The 20,881-nt window shown below is 39.8% G+C and overlaps 2 protein-coding genes across 13 annotated transcripts in view; one reads left to right on the top strand and one right to left on the bottom strand.

Annotated features, from left to right (window-relative positions):
• Positions 1-20,881, bottom strand: part of PECAM1 (platelet and endothelial cell adhesion molecule 1) — a 42,495-nt gene that overhangs the window by 4,444 nt on the left and 17,170 nt on the right. For 2 of the 12 annotated variants that reach the window (XM_075441004.1, XM_075440996.1), the window contains exons 8-15: positions 20,270-20,551; positions 19,752-19,859; positions 18,862-18,889; positions 18,321-18,391; positions 17,577-17,633; positions 15,208-15,276; positions 7,744-7,800; positions 564-586 (exon numbers count right to left, since the gene is read on the bottom strand). In XM_075441004.1, the coding sequence (XP_075297119.1) occupies positions 564-586; positions 7,744-7,800; positions 15,208-15,276; positions 17,577-17,633; positions 18,321-18,391; positions 18,862-18,889; positions 19,752-19,859; positions 20,270-20,551 (695 nt within the window). Of the gene's footprint in view, positions 1-563; positions 587-5,586; positions 5,932-7,743; positions 7,801-8,719; positions 8,754-15,207; positions 15,277-17,576; positions 17,634-18,320; positions 18,392-18,861; positions 18,890-19,751; positions 19,860-20,269; positions 20,552-20,881 lie in introns of those variants that run through there. The other 10 variants (XR_012766009.1, XR_012766010.1, XM_075440998.1 and 7 more) reach the window with 10 other exon arrangements.
• Positions 13,075-20,881, top strand: part of MILR1 (mast cell immunoglobulin like receptor 1) — a 34,344-nt gene continuing 26,537 nt past the window's right edge. Inside the window, exon 1 of the mRNA XM_075441015.1 lies at positions 13,075-13,125. Coding sequence (XP_075297130.1) covers positions 13,107-13,125 — 19 coding nt within the window. The 5' untranslated portion in view covers positions 13,075-13,106. The remainder of the gene's footprint in view (positions 13,126-20,881) is intronic.

Here is a 20,881-nt window from a genome sequence, read left to right on the forward strand (position 1 = left end):
TCTGGACATTCCAATCACAGAATGTATGTGCGTGCATGTGAGCAGGCACACCTCAAGGAGATTCACAGGCACTAAACACCCTACAGATTTTACAGATGAAACTGGAAAAACTACTGTCCCCTTCGATACATTAACCAGCTTAGCAGGTTTTCATATGCAAATCTTGAGTGCCTCAGGTCCATCAGGAGCCCGAAGCAAGCAGCAACCATCCCCAACCTTGTGCCATTCTGTCAGCATGAGTATGTGTGGCACACATCCAAAGTTGTGCAGGTGTTCAACAGAAATTCTTGCAAGATCAGTATTTGTCATCTACCTCCTGTACCAGCACCACCAAATACCTGTCAGTTCCATGGACTTCTAAAGCTGACCATTCTATAAATGCAGTACTGAAAGCTTGGTTAGTAAGAATATATACCAAGGGATTGCCCAGTAGCTGTCCAGTAAAGGTCCTGAACAAATAAACAATTAAAATGTAGCAACAGTTGAACATTATCTTCCTAGATACACAACAATCTCAATCCAATTTCCCTGCTTTGAACTGCTTACATAAAATGCATACTTACAGAATGCCTGTTTTCCACAGAATCTGCAAAATAAAATACAATGTGTAAATTATGAAATGGCACATTGCAGAGTGATCAGTTCTACGTTCCAGAAAACAGACTTTTATTAAGTTAATCTAACTTTTTAGGTTCAACCTCGGGTCCTAAGAGGTATCCAAGCACTAGCTTAACTCAAGTACGTGGGTGAGACCAGACATTTCAAAGACCCTGTTGAACAGTACATGTTTGACAGCTTTCCTGATTATGGTTTAGAGCAGAAGTCTCTACTGAGAGCACAAGCTGTTACTGGACAAAAAAGAGTCTTCCTTTTAGAGACAAGTTCTCATGAGCATTATACTTCCTCTTCCAATTCCTTGCCAGGAAAATAACGTACTACAGAAATCCAGTATAAGATACAATTTTCAGAGCCAAATAAGATCCTGCAAAGACACCTGAAATTTTATTAATAAAAAGATGCTTGTTCCAAATGAAAGCCTGAGAGTCAGAAGGCTCTTTCCATTTAGGGTCAGTGAACTCCAAGATTAGATCTTAGGCTTTTTTTTTTTTTTTTTTTAAAGTGGATTTAGCTATTCAGAAGTTTCATAGAATACCTTCAAATACTAAAATATAAATATTTCTTTGCCCTCTGAAAGTAAGATAATGTAGAGACATGAGGAAAGTAAATCCTTTTTTTGAAGAGGACTTAAAGTCTTGTTAAAAGTGCTCTTTTGAATGAGCTGTTACGATATTTCACACGTGACAAAAGTAATTGCTGAATCTTGAAGGCTATTTTCTTGGAAAGTATATCCAATTCAGTGGAGAGAGGCAGTGTCACAGAAATTCATCTAATGCTCAGAGCAGAGTGTTTGGACTAGGGTTCTGGGTTAATCTTGCCATTAATTGTTCTATAAAGGTAGGATAGTGTCTGAATCTATTTTTTTTCCTAAGTGTGCATTTTTTAAATAGCAAATAATAACATCTCCCATAGGCAGAACACTTATGTAAATTTTGAAAAGTTCTCTGAAATCATTAAATGAAGGATATTATGAAAAGTCCTACTACCATAAATAGACCTTAATAAAGTTCTTTCAGAAACTCCTTTGCCAGCCAGAAGAAATACTGAGGGAACTGAACACAGGCGAACCTAACTTTGCAGACAACAATGCTAAAGTTTCTTTTTCTCTCTCCTTTATGCTTATGTCCATGTATATTTGTGGTGCAGTTAAGCTCATACAGTTGCTACCATCTGCATTTTTATTACATGAGGATTGTGATTCTGCTTCACTGGAAGCAGCACCATGAACACAGTATACAATCAGGCTGGAATCTCTGGAACACAGAGAGACTATCTGAATGTCGCTGGCACTGTATGCGATGAGTTTTCTCCAACACAGTTCTCCCCAGAACTTTTAGCCTCGGAAAAGGATTAAAAACTGAGGTAACTACAGCACCTTATGCCAGTGCATAAATTTAATTTCAGTACAAAATTGATCTCAATGTTTGGCAAGATTGATTTCTATATGTTTAGCCAGTTTGATAGGAAGAAAACCCAAGAAGTTACATGGGAGACACATAAAAGCTTTTTGTGTCCTGAAAGCTGACAGAAGTGAACAAAAACACTGCTGACCCAGTGCTACATCAAAGCTTGACTTTAAGTGGACAAAACTATATGTAAGGTTTATGAAGTGAGGTATTAACGAGCTGTAGTTTAGTCCTCTGTCACAATGTATTGTGCTTACAGGAAGGAGGAAATGAGAAATTTTGTATAAATTCCAGGCTTCAAAAGACGGGATGTTTTCTACCCCAAAGGTACTAGGTCACAATAACAGATATCCCGCCTCCTTGTTATCTGTCACCCAGATTCAAAATAGTGTGGCTTTCTAGCTAAGTAGCATATCTCTACCAGGAGAATGTCATCACCTGTGTCCTTTGAAAATGCTGCGGGAAGACTATATGGTTTCTAAAAGGTACCAATCAGGTAAACCAGCATGTAGCCTCTAATGAAAGCACAATGATATGCTGCTTTTGCTGATTCTTTGCTACGTCAGTCTTTTCACAACATTTTTGTTTCTTTCCTGTTAAATATATGAAGTGTGCTTTACTTGCAACATGCTGATTTTACTGTGATGAAAGAGAACAAAGACGTTTTCAAATACTAACAAAAACAGGGAGATGAGATACACTGGATTCTAGTCATATAGAATTGGTCACGCTTCCATAGGACGGCAAACAAGAAGCTGCATAGTTTGTGAAAGGAATCAGAGCTAAGGTTTTGTGCTGGTGATTTCTAGAAGATTCCCAGGTCTAATAGAGGTAGGTGTTTTTATGGATTTCTGATGGATTAAAACTCTTGCTATTGCTTTTAGTTGATGGAGTTTTAAATGCAAGGAACTCATTTTTAGAAAGGAATACATTAATGGCAGGAATTTAAGACACTGTCATCCCCACCTGCTCTGCCCTTTCTCATCGCTAGAGGTTATGGAGAAGAGAATATATGGCTAAACATTTGCAATTCATAATCTGTCTCAAACCCATCTCCAACACTGGTGAAAGCTAGGATGCTAAATCATCAACTGAAGATGCAGAACTGCAGATACATGCTACATTCTGCCAAGCCTTTCACTGAAGCAGTAGCTTCTAACAGAGAATCTTGGCAGGCAGCTTGCGAACAGATCTAACACAGGGGCATGCACACAACTCAGCTTTGCATTTTAGGTTCAAGTAAGGCCAGAACCTCCCTGCATATTTGTGTCTTACTGAAACCATCTGGCTTTGCCTAATTTTTGGCTGAAGCTATTGTAAGCATTTGGCTCTGGAATCAGTGTCTGACAGATCCAGGCTTTGGTCTAGAACATGTCTTGAAACCTAAAGATCCAAAGAGATTTTATTTTGCAGAAGGGAAATGTTATTTGCATGATTTCAGACTGCATGCAACTAGCACGTGCTCATCTGAGTTCTGAACAACATAATGAATCTCCAGACCTTGTGAGTTTTCTCCATGATAGAAAAGGCATTCAGTGGGAAATACTGGCGAAGTATAGAGGTGTTAAGCCTGCGGCTCAGTAGCAGGAAAGTATTTGAGCAGATTTCCTGACTGCTAGAACTGATTTCTCATAGTTTGTTCCAAACCACTGAATGCAATGGTGATTTCTCATGCCTCTTCCCACTGGGATATATTTATTTTTCCATAGTGCATTGTTGGTTGGAATTGGATTCTTAGAATTTCCTGTCTCGCCACTGCAGTTGCTTCCAAGTGACCAATTCATTTTTCCAGACTTAGCAGCATAAAGGCTAGCTCTGCATTTCGTACACTAGATTTCCATTTTCCTGGTAAGAAGTTTAGTTATCTTGCAATAAGCCACTATGAGTTCAATTCAGCGCACATCAAGATCAGTGCAAAGCCTATCACTGGCTTCTGCGAGCTTTGGATCTGACAGAGTGCAAAGGCAGAGTTCACTGAAGGAGAAGAATGTACTAAAACATTGTCTTCCTCAAGAAGTGCCCTGAAAATACATAAGGAAATCTGTGAACTGGAGCTAGCTCTAGTCTTCTCAGCAATATGAACAGAACTGTGCTACCCCAAGAACTGGGATCAATGTTGAGGGAAGGGGTGGAGCTGAGATAAAGCACCACTATGGAGATGCTTGAACTTCCTGCTTCTGCTGCCTCTTGGGAAGATGAAAGGTGTGATGGAAGTAAATCATCCATCTAAAAGAGCCTCCACCCACCCAGCTGAACTTAGTATCTGACACATCCTGACCCTCCCTCAGGAAGAGCATCAGCTGCCAGCCTAGCCTGTTGGGACTCCAGCACAGGCAAAGTAGGTAGCAGGGACACGGTCATGTTATCACTCTTGGCAGTCTGTTGATTTAGACAATTGCCTGTTTTGCTTAAGTCTCAGACCGTCTCAGTTCTTGCTGAACAAAAAGCAACAGCTCTGGGAGTGGGCTGGATATTCCTGACTCCCAATATGTTTTGACATTTTCATAGAACAGTCAGAGAAAGTAGTATTTTAAGGAAATTAGTTCATCCTCATAGGTGTGAAGGACTTTTAGACAAAGGTGTCATTGACCTGACTGGTGCTAATTGTGAGCATTCCCCAATACACCAAAGTAACTGCCTATTGCTCTAGCAAAGGCTTTAAATCAATACATGGGTGAACTTGCTGAACACCAAATCTTCTTTCTCTGAATTAAACTAACCTTTCAATAACAATGCAAGGACAACTTAATCTCTTTGAGTTGCTTCCAGAGGCAATGCTAGTGATCAGCATCCTCCTTAAACCTCTTGGTACATCAGAGGAAATCTAGCGTCCCACTAGAGAAAGTGACATTCGCTATCTGCAGTACTGTTATTTGACTTTCAGTCAATATACAGCTGACCGGACTTGAATTTCACAAATGACCTGCTTTTTCTACTGTTAGCAGGTTAACTGTAGTTAACCGCATGCAGGTCTTTCGGGATTTGAAATGTGCATTTAACAGTTAGTTTCTACCTGTCTTTAATGTAACACCTCTTTAGGCCTCGTACTCAGAATAAGGAAAGCAGCACAGGACATCGGATGGGAAGTCTCACCATAGTGTGATGGAGACACGAAAATAATAGTAACAGGAGATAACGTAGCCAATACCAGGAAAACAAAAGGAAAAGGAATAATGGCAGATGCTCAGAGCACTGCCAAAGGCCTGGGGCTTGGGAAAGGTCAGAGCATTATCTGCACTATGGATTCATGATTTGGGATAAGGACAAGCAATAGCTGTAGAACTCAAGATACAAGAGAAGTTGCGTACTGACATGGCATCTACCTTACTGGGGATAGCAGTAAAAGCCATCAGAAAAATGAAGAGGAAAAATATTTTATCTCAGTCACAAAGAATTGCATCAGACACAACAACTACTGACAGCCCGTCAGCTTCCTCTCTAGTGGACACAATTTCTGGAATGCACAGACAACTCCTTGAAAAGACAAAATTGCTTACCAAGCACTTAATTAATTCTGATTAAACAAACCCAAACCACAATAGCTACCTACAAACAAATAATAATAAAACATTACATAGGTCTGAGGTGTTAAATCAGTCAAACTGTGTAGCTGACACCAGTTTCCAAATTAATGTAATTTCCCCAGAGGGCACATTTGTCTGAACCATTAACATCCTGAAGTAGATTGTACTCTTGGGCACTTGCTCAAAAATCTCAAAGAATATTCAAATGTAGTGAAGATCATAATGGTAAACCAACTTCTGCACCCACCAGTAATGTTCAACAACTTTCACAACAAGCCTTTAATATACTTACACTAATATATATTAAGATAGTTAAGAAGATAGATCTATTTCCTAGGGATCCTCCACTGCATTTATACTTTGCCACCTTGCAATCACACAGCCTATCAAAAATCAAAGTAAATGTTACATTTAAATAGACTGTAACGTAGGTATCCAAAGCAACTGCATAGCTATGTGATGCACTGCTTATCTATTTGAAACACTTTTCCTGTGTATCAGTCAGGAAAAACAGACGTGATTAAAACAATAAACTTTTACTACGTTTCCAAGAATAACTGAAACTGTAGAATGTTATGCATAAAAGAGCAGGTGGACTGCAAGATTAAGGGGCGTTTGCATATCATGTGGCTAATTCAGCTCAGTCTTTCAATCATATCTCATTTTCTTGCAGTTCCTACTTTATGGTAAGTACAGTATTGTAAATGCTTTGAATTATAGCTCTGCTCTACCAACCTAGAGTTTACACTACAACTCACAAAACATCCTTCTAGTATCTGACACTTTCCATTTTGTCAAAAATAGGAATGGTGTGTAATAATAAGCTTCACACCTTGGCAGAAAGCAAGTGAGGGGTTATACAATCAGCTTCTGCAGCTTGTTAGAGGTCCAATTCACACTCACTGGAAAACATTTCAGAACATTAGTGGCCTTTGGGTTCAGCCCTGAAATAAGCTGGTTTTTTTCTCATGATGCTGCCAGGTGATCCTCCACGGAGTGCCTAGCCCTGTTCTTCAGTGTAAAGGATATTCTGCTTTTCACTGCAAGGCTGTGAAAAATGAGGACAACATACAGGCTCACCAAGCCAGGAGTCAGGATTTTGAAATTCTGTTCCCAGTGTTGTCAATCTCTAAACATATTGCCTTAAACAAATGACCTAATCCCTCTGTCTCTTCAGCTGTAAAATGGAGATAAAAATTGCCTTATAAGTCCTCATAAGGGAAAATAAAGTAATGTTTTCTAAACTACTTGGAGATCCTCACATGAAAGATTCCCTAGAAACCGAATATTGTGTCAGAGCAGATGGGAAATCCCTTATAAAATAGAAAAATAGCAAATTAAAACACAACAATCAAAAATTAAAAACGGCATGCAACAAACCCAGTTGGTAACATGGATGGGGACAAAACTTGAACCGTTTACAGACCTAATATTTACAAATCTAGACTTCCTAACACAAAGAGAGGAAAAGAAATCCTTTCCGATTTAGTCTTTGACAAACTATGAAGAAACACTTTTAACCTACTGTCTCTGAACTCATTATTGCCAGAACACTTACAGACAATAATTGCCAGTAAGCTGCTAATCCCCGCATACAAAAGTCTGTGTTACAGGGGGTGGAAGGGTAGAGCAGCTGGCACATATAATCTGAGACAATTTTTGATGGTGCTTAAAACAACCCACCCACCCTACAGAAGTAACCATATTGCTTTAAAAGTTTTTAGAGTTCTTTGTTGGAGGTTTTATAGATGTTTGCTGTAGTTATATCCAAGACCAGTGTAATATTTTATAACACATGGCAAACATGCTCAACTAAGAGGAAAACTGTTGTTCTTGGGCAGTTTGAGATAACACAACATCGCATCCTAATCCCTTATCAGGACATGTTCAGCTCCAGATTCAGATCCAGATGTACAGCCACACTACTTAGCAGATACAATGCAAATAGGCTGATGACATAGATGTTACAAATATTAATCTCACTGCATTAAATATCATTGGTTTATGAGACACCATCAAGGCGTTATACAATTTATCAACACCTGGTGATTTTGTAGCTGCCCTTTGGTATTTTCCTATGTGATTTGGACCTCTTTTTATGGCATTTATCTTCTAAATGATTCAGTCACAAACTTATCCCTAATCTCTACACAAATGCTTCCTTTATGTGTTTAATTTTTCACTAGCTTACTTACCATTATTAGCTTTTCTGATTTCACTATAAACTGTTTCAGTCCCCTTCTGTACAGGAGCTGGAAAATGTATTGGCACAGAATCAATTTTTTTTCTTTTTTTTGTTTTTTTTTGTTTTTTTTTTTTTTGTTTGCCTTATGAAAAGCTCCTTAAACAAACAGAACATACTGTTTTACTTTCAGAGGAAGTAGTTACATAAGCAGCAATGAGTCTGTGGAGTCTGCATGAGAAATCAACTACACCCCCTCCCCCAAACCCAAACCATAAGGTTCTCAGAGGGAGAGATCTCTCCCTCTATATAAAAATGATGACAAAAATAGGCTTCCCTTTCTAAATTTCACCTTAACATTCTAATATTCTTCTCAACTTAAATTGCTACTGCTTTAATTTTACAGAGACTTCGACCACTAGAGAAGAGTTTCTCTGGATCACTTTGATGAGCTTCTTCAATCTGTTCTAAGGATTTAGGGATCCTAGACCTGAGGAGATCTATCATTTGGAAGACTAACTACACCGCTTTTTGGCAACTAGCCTGATTAAATCTTATGGGCACAAAAATAATCTAATTTGCTGTTCTTTGTGAAATGTCTCAGAAGAATACTTGCAGATTTCACACAGCACAGCCGCTATTTGCATGCTATCTGGGAAAGATCTCTCAGTAACTCAGTGTGGCGGATACTTTCATTAGTGCACTGCGATCAGGTGGACATAGCAGGAGTGAAGGGTAAGGCAGCTTGTGGAAAGACAGAAAGTAAGGAGAAAAAGCAAACAGAGAAGATTTCTGCCTCCAAGGACACAGCTGGGTATCAAATGCAATGTTAGTCTCAGACACATACTTTTTGGACCCTTAGGTTTAGAAATAAGCCCCTGTAAACCTCTGCTCTCGTACCAGCTGGAAAGCAAACATCTCTTCCTTTTTTGTATCTGACGTGTGAAAACCTATCCACAGAGTTTTGATACCAAACTACAGACACTTACCCCAGCAGGGAAGGGGAGAGTCTTGTCCAAAGGCCTGAAAATAGCAAGAACTCAGTTTCTCTATGGTCAGTGTAAACACAGCTCTGGTTAGTGGGAGATTAGAACAATTTCCTTGATTTCTTGCATGGTTGTAGATTAATAATCCCTGAGTAACCATAGTAAAGCAAAGTGCTCCGGAAGTCTGTGCATTTATAACCTCTTTCTTCATTTAGTATAAAGGCCTATGCAGACAGGGTCTAGGAGCTTGCTCCTCAATGATCTCAAAGCATTTTAGAAACATTCATTTATTTCAGTTAAACTGAGTTTCTTAGAAAACCTCCTAATTCTATCAATGTCACCTCCAATTTCTGTGGGTCTTCAATAAACCAAGAAGTTATATTTTTCCACTTAAATTTAAAAAAAAAAAAAAAAAGAAAAAAAGAAAATAGTTGTTCCCTCTCTGCAAGAAACTGGAAAGAGAATTCACATGTCTGGATACAGGGTCCTGTACTTAAACTATAAAAAAACATTTAAAGAATTCAGACATATTGATCTGCAGCCAGACTCAGAATCAGGATTGTTACTGTTCTGCATTGCTCTGAAGTACCTAAGTCTCTCTGGCACCACATTCTAATTTCCCAAAGCTAATTTCATTTTTTTAAATTCTGTTACATGTCCTTTAAATGTTGGGAGCTAACACATCAGAACTGAGTTGTAAAACTGCTATTAATTTCAATGACAGTAGGAGTTACACTTCACTGAATGCCTAATCACAGCTTTCAAACTTGCAGTTTTGCCATGAACTTTCTTTGCAAAATAGCCTGAAGATCTTGAAGCACATTTCATATGCTTATGGAGTATTGCTTAAATTATCAATTCAATTTCCAGTGAAGTAAGAAGTAATCTTCTCAGAATTTTAATGGGAGGTAGCTCATTTTGTTTGGAACACTTTTTTTAGCAGATTACAGACCTAAATCTACTCCTGTTGACTCTGTGGAAAGACTTGGTGGCAGGCACTTCCTTACTTTGCTTTTTTTTTCAGACCCATTTCATTAAATTGTAATATAATGCCACTGCCCATGTTATTTTCTTTGTTAATCTTCCAAAAATCGTCTCAGCACTGAAAAACCGTGCTAGGAGAAATTGCTTGGATGATTTGACATTTTGTTCCCACTAACTTTATAATGTTGCCACCCTGCAGTAACCAGCTACAGAAGTAAAAGAAGCAGCGTGTTCTTACCCAGCCATGATTAGCATTCTCCCTTCTCACTTCAGGGGTATTTCCTGATCTTACTTTAGCTCTGGCCTTTATTTTTGCTTGGATTAACAATTAACGTTCTAAATCACTTTGCCATCTTTTTGCACAGCTAAGCGCGTACCCCCACTCATGAGTGAGACCGGCAAACTGGCAACAGCAGATGAGGAGAAAGCCGAGGTACTCAACAACTTTTTTGCCTCAGTCTTCACTGGCAACCTCTCTCCTCACCCCTCCTGAGTCGATGGATGGCATGAAGACCAGGAGGGTAAAATCCCTCCAGCTGTAAGTGAAGACCAGGTTCGGGAACTCCTGAGGAACCTAAATGTACAGAAGTCCATGGGACCTGATGAGATGCATCCCAGAGTCCTGAGGGAACTGGCTGATGTAGTTGCCAAGCCACTCTCCATGATATTTGAAAAGTCATGGCAGTCAGGGGAAGTCCCCAGTGACTGGAAAAAGGGAAACATTGTGCCCCTTTTCAAAAAGGGTAGAAAGGAAGACCCTGGGAACTACCGACCTGTCAGCCTCACCTCTCTGCCTGGGAAGACCATGGAACAGATCCTCCTAGAAGATATGCTAAGGCACATAGAGGCCAGGGAGGTGATTCGAGACAGCCAGCATGGCTTCACCAAGGGCAAGTCCTGCCTGACCAACCTAGTGGCTTTCTATGATGGTGTAACAACAAGGGTGGACAAGGGAAAACCAATGGATGTCATCTATCTGGATTTTTATAAAGCCTTTGACACGGTCCCCCACAACATCCTTCTCTCTAAATTGGAGAGCCATGGATTTGATGGGTGGACTGTTCGGTGGATAAGGAATTGGTTGGATGGTCGCAGCCAAAGGGTAGTGGTCAACGGCTCAATGTCCAGATGGAGACCAGTGACGAGTGGAGTCCCTCAGGGGTCCGTACTGGGACTGGTGCTGTTCAATATATTCATCAATGACATGGACAGCAACATCGAGTGTACCCTCAGCAAGTTTGCAGATGACACCAAGCTGAGTGGTACGGTCGAGACACCAGAAGGATGGGATGCCATCCAGAGGGACCTGGACAAGCTGGAGAGGTGGGCCTGTGTGAACCTCATGAGGTTCAACACGGCCAAGTGCAAGGTCCTACACCTGGGTCGGGGTAATCCCCGCTATCAATACAGGCTGGGGGATGAAAGAATCGAGAGCAGCTCTGCTGAGAGGGACTTGGAGGTACTGATAGACGAAAGGCTGGACATGAGCCGGCGATGTGCACTGGCAGCCCAGAGGGCCAACCGTATCCTGGGCTGCATCAAGAGAAGTGTGGCCAGCAGGTCGAGAGAGGTGATTCTGCCCCTCTACTCTGCTCTGGTGAGACCTCGCCTGGAGTACTGCGTTCAGCTCTGGAGCCCTCAGCACAAGGACATGGAATTGTTGGAGCGGGTCCAAAGGAGGGCTACAAAAATGATCCGAGGGCTGGAGCACCTGGAGGACAGGCTGAGAGAGTTGGGCTTGTTCAGCCTGGAGAAGAGAAGGCTGTGGGGAGACCTGATTGCAGCATTTCAGTACTTAAAGGGAGCCTATAGGAAAGATGGGGACAATCTTTTTAGTAGAGACAGCAGTGACAGGACGAGGGGTAATGGTTTTAAACTAAAACAGGGTAGGTTTAGGCTGGATATAAGGAAGAAATTCTTTACAATGAGGGTTGTGAAACACTGGAACAGGTTGCCTAGAGAGGTGGTGGAGGCCCCATCCCTGAAAACATTCAAGGTCAGGTTGGATGGGGCTCTGAGCAACCTGATCTAGTTAGTGGTGTCCCTGCTCACTGTGTGGGGGTTGGACTAGATGACCTCTAGGGGTCCCTTCCAACCCAAAACTTTCTATGATTCTATGATTCTATGATTTTATATTTTTGTCAAGCTTACAATCTCTATAAGTATTCAATTCAATCATTCTCTAGAATTACCACCTCTTTAAATATCAGATTAACATTCCACTATGACTACCCCAAATAAGAGCTGGGCTGTGTAGCCCCAGCTCTACCTCTTATTTGCCTAGCCTCTTCACCCCTACTTCAAATAGTAGGTATCAAGTTATTCCCACATGGAAATTTTAAAATAAAGCAGTGAAACTTCTAGCAAGCTTACCATTACCAGTAACGCTGTAATGAACCCTGTTTTTTGCTCCTCACACGGAAGTATAGTACACACAAAGTTCTTGATGCACTAGCCTATTCATCAAAACATAGAATAGTTTGGTTTGGAAGGGACCTATAAAAGCCATCTAGTCCAACCGCCCTGCAATGAGCAGGGACATCTCCAACTGGATCAGGTTGCTCAGAGCCCCATCCAACCTGACCTTGAATGTTTCCAGGTATGGGGCATCAACCCACCTCTCTGGGCAACCTGTACAAGGGTTCCACCACCCTCATTGTAAAAAATGTCCTCCTTATACCTAGTCTAAATCTACCCTCTTTTAGCTTAAAACCATTACCCCTTGTCCTATCGCAACAGGCCCTGCTAAAAAGCTTGTCCCCATCTTTCTTATAATCCCCCTTTAAGCACTGGAAGGCCACAATAAGGTCTCCTCCGAGCCTTCTCTTCTCCAGGCTGAGCAGCCCCAACTCTCTCAGCCTTTCCTCACAGGAGAGGTGTTCCAGCCCTTGATCGTTGTTGCAGCCTCCTCTGGACCCACTCCAACATGTCCATGTCTTCCCTGTGCTGAGGGCTCCAGAGCTGAATACAGGACTCCTCGGGGAGTCTACTGTGTTAAAAAGTATTTTAGAAATTACCAGCTAGTGCAGACATGGCTGGAAAAACAGGCTGAAACCACTGTTTTCAAATATAAATAGTTCTTTACTGTCAAAGACAAAATGTACATCCTTCTACAATTATAAACTAGTTTTGAAGTGGCATTCAATCATTCCTGATCCCGAAAAGTGACACAAAGGCTACTGTTACAGGATAGATAATGCAGCATTTATTGCAGTAGTCTTTCACAATACACAAAATGTGATTCTCCTGCTCCCGAGATGAACATTAGTATTGACATTGACAACAGCAGTAGGAGGAACAAATGATTGGGATGATAAATTAATTTGAAGTTGATCCTGAGAGATCAAAGAAATTTGGAGTTCCTCAAAAGGCAAAAGGAATCTACATGCAGCCTGCTGGATGAGATATGCATGCCCAGAGAAACGGTAAGCGTGATACACTTTGTCTTTATTCAGAAAATAGGTGGAATCAAAAGAGATGAGATAGCGATTTGGAATTAAACGATAACCTGAAAGGTCTTTTCCTTAAGAAGGACTTGTCATAACCCACAGGCAGACATGAAAGAATTTTATGATTTGAAACAAAACTTGTAAAATAACAGTAATGTGGCAGAATTATCGATGGCAGTCCTACGGCTGAATTCTTTTTGTGTGTGTGCCTGATTATTACAAAGGTACATAAAGAAACTCAGCTTTGCTTCTCTTTTCCCAAGAATAAATCTCCTCTGTTCTCACTGTGATAGGCAGTGCAGAGTTGCAAGAATTAATCTTGAAACCTGGTTTCATACAACTCCTCCCATTTAAACAGCATCCTCAAGATGCCCTGAAAGCTTAACACATTAAATACTTGCAGTGCAGTTGCCATTTATGTAACCAAAGCGTGCATTTGCTAAGTATTCACTTGTGTCCTGGGTACAGCAAAAGAAATAGATTAGGGAGCTACCATATCTCAATATAGTTGAAGTACAGTTCAGCCTTACAGACTCAATTAATATTCTCTATGTCATACATAGGTCTGTAATATGAGACAGTATTCTGTTAAAATAATCTGATCTCATTTACACACTATCTTTTAAACATTATTTTGCAGTTTTCAGTTTAATGGCATTCTGTCTACATAGCATGACACTATCTTATTACTCAGTCTGGTATACTGGAATAGTGTTATATATCAGGAATAGGATGAAAAGGCTATTTGTAGAGATGCCGATCTTGCATTTAATAGGGCTTTCAATTTAAATAATAATGCATTAGCATATCTTTATCATTCTACACCATTGTATTGCATAATGCATGCTCAGAAATCATTGGAACAATTAAGTATTAGCCCCTATTCTGAAAAAGAATACAACCACCATGATATCTCAGTGCAGAATTTAGCAGAAGTAGATAAATAGCATGCTTAGAACACAGGGAAAACTGTGATGAACAATACCAGCAAGTGAAAACAGAGAAAGAATAGGAGGACTGGCTGTTCTGGGAGAGCTTTGCTGCCAAGCTTGAAGAGTGAGCACTTTTGCCCAAACATCTGTATTACTAACTAAACAATTGTGTCTTTGATCTCTGAAACAAGTGAGTGGTCCTTCCTACCAGGAAAAAGCAAATTTATCCATTTCTTCCTCAGTCTGCTTCTCATTCAGCTAAAGCAAAGAAGCTAAAGCACAGCATAAACATCTCTTTTGGGTTTTATTCACTTTTCACTACTTGAAACTTTTTGTAAATTTCTGAAAGATTTAACAGCTTCCAACAAGGGCATAATGGTATCACACTTCTCCAGATGACACAGAATGGTTGAAGTGTGCATTTGGGTGTTGAGAATACATTTCAGTGGATATTTCTCCTTCAAAGATGCAGAGACATGTACCTTAGCCTCATGCTACGAGGTCTGGTTACTGTTACCACAGAACTACAGGTAGGAGGCCAAAGTTATCTGGGCATCAATACTCTCATTTCTCTGTTTCATGTGCCACAAAATCTAGGATCATCTCCAGGCCTCTTCAGACCAAGAGACTGTATCTACTCTGGTCTCTCTTCCTTCTCTACTACAAATGAATTACAGCTTTGACCCTTCAACCAGTTTCTTTATAAAGGAGGCAATTCTACTGCTTTCTATTCTCTCCATTATCCTACCCTGTGGATACTACCTTAAATGGCTCTCAGTGAGTTTGGACTCTGTAACATCAAGATTCACAGCAGGCTGCCCCTCTGCTCAGAGCCACAGCTCCAGCTGGGAGCCCTGCTCTGCACAGACCTCATGTGGATGGGAAGGGCAAATACATGGGAGGATCCCAGGGGAAGAAGGGCTGCAATGAACAGCATGGTTGCTGCAGCATCATTTAGATTAAGGAGCGCTACTGGCATGAAACTGTCATGCACACAAAATACAACCTGCTCTTACATTCACAGGTGCCAATATCAGACCAGTGTCAGGGAGTAACAACATGCTCAACAGCAACCTGTTCCAACCTGTTCCCAAAGCATAACCACAGGGGCCAGACAGTTTATTACCTCTGTGAGGATCAAGCGTTGATACTTCAACTTCAGTGTACTCCACCTCAGCACTCTCAAGCTCAGGTCCTGCCCCAAAAATATCAAGAAGAGGTTTCTTTGTAGGACTGCATGCTTCATTTGAGCTGTGGGCCTGATCCTGCTGCCACTGAAATTAATGGACAAGTCCTCATTGACTTTGATAGGTGCAGGATCAGGCCCTACTTATGGCAGATATAAGTTACTCTGCTAAGAGTTGTAAGGCCAACCCATTCCTAAGCATTCCAAACTGGAAGGCACTAGACCAACTTAAGCCAGATTTCTGAAACGGTGGGATGTGCAAATTGTGCCTAAAACTCTTACTTTCAATTTAACACCTGCAAAAGTGGCACAACACAAATGAAGCAGGGAATTATCTCAGATTCTCTCTTATTCCTACTCCAGCTCCTCTCTCTTCTAGTTCTCTCACTGCTGTCACTTTTTCTTCCTTTTCTAAGGCTGCTATGGCAGGACACTTCCCATTGACCACTTTCGTCACATTTAAAGCCTTCTCTAAGTCTTTCATGGCCTCCCTCATCACCTCTCATGCTCTCAATTTCTGTTTTGCCAATAAGCAATCTCAGCACTTTTATGTTGCCCTTCAAGCTCTCCATAGAACATCAGCAATGGCAACCCATCTTCGTCCTCAAAATGCTTCTCTGCCACAATGCCCACAGAAAGCCTGTCAACAATTAGACATGTGATTTGCTAAGGCTACTGGTTGAGAAGTACTGGCTATCTGGATAAAACAGACAGAAGAAACAGCTGTTGCTTTCTACACTGTCCTTAGGGTGGAGGTGGTTTCCTACTAGATTTCTGTAAAAGTTGGAAGGAACCACAACAGTCACCCAGACTGGAATCCTGCAGAACTGCTTGTGGATTTTTTAGAACACAAATTATAGAAAGAGCTAATATTAGAACAGCAAAGTTTTGGAGCAGCCTTCCAACAACATTGGTGAGAGAAGGGAAAAAAAAAAAATTTGCACAAAACAAAAACAGTGTTTAAGGTGGCATATTAGTTAATAACAAAGTTTAAATGACATGCTTATTACAAGAGCAGTGATTCTGAATGATCAATACAGCCTTATGCTCCTATGTTTCTGCTGTCTGTATGTTTGTTTTGCATGAGAACGTCTCTCTAGTTCTAATTTGACTTATTCAGGCCACAATGGAGTAACTTCCATGCACCAGCTATAAGCTCCTTCCTCTTACTTGCTGCAGTAAAAGCTGTTGCCACACAAATGCAGAACAGCTACTGTTATTTTTAGAGGTAGATGAATAATAGACTTGTTTTTCACATCTGGTAGAGAGCTCTTTCATAGCCTAGTTGTTCCTAATGAAGCTGCCCAATCTGCAGTAAGGACTGAAACCATTCACTTCTGGCACACATGCAGATTGCTAGACCAGAGCCCTTTTCATCTGAAACAGGTAGCATAAAGTGGAGGAAAAATTGAGTCATTGAGCTAGAGTTCCCAAAGGCTGTTACCAAGTTTTCCTGTGAAATTAACTTAGTGCAGCAGCTTTCTCTTAGTTTTGTGGTACAATGCTACCATGCACACTCAGAATTGCATCAAAGAATTATTGATTAGCAATTCCTGCCACCTGTGTTGCATACAGGCTTATGCAGGAGTCTCGTTCCATGCTCTGGATTAATTTTAGCTTAACTTTGATCATTAGTTACACTAGATGCCTTTCTAACTATCTTTCAACTCGTAGTCCAACAGACAACCAAGTCAAAATGTACTATAAACCATCAGAAATTTCATCTAACCCATGAGAATACTTTCACATCAATATAAAACAAAAATATATAGGACAAAGTATGCTAGATGATGCAGTACTTGATGACACGTTTTAATAAATATATGTATATACATATATAGACCCCACATGGTGCCTTGAGATATTTGGCAGGTTATTTTATTCAGATTTTGTAGCAGATTATTTTTACGTTTAATGCATAAGTATTTCAAGATCTTCAGAAGTGAGGAAAGGACAGAGAAGTAAAAGCAGCAGAAGTCTGTAGAAAATATATTTTTTAAAAAGTTCTGAATATTGTTGTATAGACTTTAAAATGTTGAATACCAGTTGTATTTTTATACCATCCTTCATTAGCTGGCCTGGAATCCAGCACAACTAATTATACTTCATAATGCAGGTGGTAAATGGGTCCTATCATTGTCATTGTACACATAAGGAAAAAGAACTAAGCTCAGCAAAGGAAAGAGTATTCCCCACTATCAAAGAGAAAAAGGAAAGGAATGGACCTATCAAATCCTGATTGCTACCATTAGAAAACATCACAACTTTCATTCATAATTTTAAAATCTGTTGTTAAAGTATGAAATTACCTTTACTCTCATCTGTTGTTTTCATGTGATTTTCATTATCTTCAATGTAACCTGACCCTAAAATATTCAAGCAAAAGGTGAGCTGACAAAATATTTATTATAGCAAATCAAATAAATGAGTTACACAGCTGCAACCCCTATTGTCATTGTTTATTTACATATGAGAAATTCTACTGTTAGATTCACACTTAAGACAGCCATATAACACAGGTGAGAAGAACGTGCGTTTCTTAAATGATCAACCAAAAAACACACAAGGGGTAACTTCATTATATCAGGTGCTCTAATCAACATTTCTACATATCTTTGTAAAGTGCATTAACATCCTGGAATGAAAGGTGCTTAGTCATGGCAAGTTAACATCGATATCCTGTGGCCAGATCACAGGACCATGTGCCACAACTCAAATTGCCTCTCTGAAATAACTTTCTTGCAGCTGTGTCAAAACTGTCAGAAACAGAACGTACTTTTCTTTTACCATGATTTCTCCATCTGCAACACTGTTAACTGATTGCCTGGTAGAAGTGTCTGAGCAGACTTAGAAACCAATCTTTGTATAAGACGTGCTCATAAAAAACTGTACAAAGACAAAATGATAGAAGATACTTGGGATAATGTTACTGGTATTCCTCTGCATCCCCAAAACACTGGGCCCTAACCAAACGACAACAAAGTAAGTCCAAAACTCTCAACAAATGTTTATGTAAACCAACTCACTAATAGTCTTACAGCAAAATATCCTACCTGAATAGAAATCTCCATCATTATGTTGTCTTGCCAGTTTTTCACTTGTCAGGTTTGTAGCCAATGCAGAACTGAAAAGCAATCCAATACAAGTTGATATAATTATCCAAAACCAATCAATAAAAACAACAATGCAACAATATGCTAAGATCAATCATTGTCTATGTTGACTACCACATGTTCTTAGCTATTGAAGCTAATGGAAATTTTGTCTTTGTCTTTAAGAGAAGAAAAAGCAAACTTTAAGTTCAAAAATGGTCCCTCTTGCATTACTCTTCTTTAAGATGTCTGTGTTTTTAATTTCATATGTAACTAAATCCATTCAAATGTAGGCCTGACATTCTTCTGTTTCTCTTAGCTGGCCTTTTTTTTTCTATTTTTAGAGTATTTCCTTATCCTGTTGTGTTAGCAGGTGGTGCATGAAGCACAACCATCTATTGTCTGCAGGTGTGTGCCATAATAAACTATATTCATATGGTGGAAGGCCTCCAGCCCTTTAAACAGAAATACTTCACCAATACCATAAAGCAAGTGATCTTACCCAGACATCTCCATGGATGGTCCTTTAGCTTGACAGAGAAGGATAAAAGCATCTATTAGTAGATTGCACAAGTAAAAGAATTTAAAAGTAAAAATCAAAACATTAGTTAGTGATTATCTACCCAAGTCAGAATAATTTTTCATGGCTATCACAAAATTAATTACATAGTGTCTTACATCCTCCCAGTTCCCTTAAATGTCTCTTTCACAGAGAACCTAAGATCCCAAACGCCAGACTTTAGCATGGCCAATTTAAGCAGTCTGGGATACCCAGATACTTTAAAATTATTTTGCAATGTACTGCATATATCATAGGATTTTCATTTAACCAGATTTACTTATCTTCTGAAAGAACAAGATCTGAAAGAATACCTCAATAATAAAAAACAAATCCCAAAGAGAAATTGTATTACAGTGTGGGTAGAAAAAAAACCCAAACAAACCCACAACCTAACAATCTTAAATTTGTTTCACGAGGACTAGAGAAGTACCTTGATTACACCTGAGTTGGGACCCCAAATCAAATTGTCATAGGAATCAAAAAACTCAGGCCTTGTCTGCCTCTATATTGCACAAGACTGAATTCCAGACCTAGGACTGCATCAGAACTGTGCAATTCTGGCCTATCTCCAATGCTGTTTGCTTCACTAGTGCCTTCCCAGCACCATTAGTTACATGCTTCCATTCTGCCCAATATATCTGGAAAGCTTCAGCACACTTGCAGCTTAATTTGGGCCACCCAACATTTTAAAGTAGATTTTTACGTTTTTCAAATTGCATTTAGTCACCTCCTGAAGCCTCACCCCGACAAGCCTTTGCTCCTGAAATAAATGCAAGTTTTAAACTGTAATATATTCATCACCAAAGAAATAGAAGGGAACCATTCATTACCCTTTTTCTTCTTATACAAAAACCACCATAAAGTGAGAGTTACTGCTCCTGCGATAAGTATTAGGACAAACGCAGCAATGACGCCTTTCTGCCAAGCCGCTAAGATAACTGGAAATAAGAAAGACATGTTTAAGAGAGTATGTACTGTGACAGGTCATCATTGCCCACTTCTGCAGTTCCTGAGCTTTCCTTTTACTACAAATTGGCCTTCTTACACACTGGAGTAGAACTGTAAGGAGACTTGCATGCAGAATTCACTGCTTCTCCCTTGTCAATGCAAACTCAGTACAACAGTGGGTTGCTTTTAACTTGCACCTGGCTCCTTTGGCTTTTGAGCACCCCTTAAACTGTTCTATGTAAGTTAGAGAATCTGTGTTTATAAATGGAGCTCCCTGTTTAAATTCCGACAATGGTGGAACAAAAACAAGTAAGGGAGTTGTACTTAGCAACATCCCAGATAACATGACCTCACCTGTCATGATGACATAGTATGCAGCTTATCATAAAAGTTAGCTTACCACTGATGGTTATTGGATGGCTTTTCACATCCACATTAGCTCGATTAGAAGCCATGCAGTAATATGTCCCAGTGTCCTGCCTGTTCATTGCTTCCTTGCGCCACATGATTCTGTCTGCATTTTCACTTTTTTCAAATAAAAGAACTTCATGATCAGTTTTTCTAAAAATCCTGAAGTGGATTGGCCAAGATCCTTCTTTCACAGAGCACAGAAAAGCAGTCTCACTGCCATCTTCCACTTCTCCATATGGAATACTGCCTAAGCTGGCATTCCTGATTGGTACTACAGAGGAAGGCATAAAGAAAACAAATATCAGCACTATTAGAAATAACTTTGATGATAAAATATTGTACTGTAGAAATACTTGCTATAATACCATTTTCCTTAGTTAAACAGAGACTGAATGCACAGTATTAATCTTTTTGAACAGTCTCTGCCAGACAGCATCCTCTAGTAAATATTTTTATACACCCAAAAACAGAGAGGGCACTATAAACAAAGAAAGCAGACACAGAAGGAAACTATATCGATTCCACAGAAGTCAGTCAACCTTGTTCTTTAAACTCCTTTGGATGCCCCACAGACACCAACCTACAAATTATTTAATTTTCA

This window comes from Opisthocomus hoazin, chromosome 21 (assembly GCF_030867145.1).
Source record: "Opisthocomus hoazin isolate bOpiHoa1 chromosome 21, bOpiHoa1.hap1, whole genome shotgun sequence".
NCBI classification, from domain to species: domain Eukaryota; kingdom Metazoa; phylum Chordata; class Aves; order Opisthocomiformes; family Opisthocomidae; genus Opisthocomus; species Opisthocomus hoazin.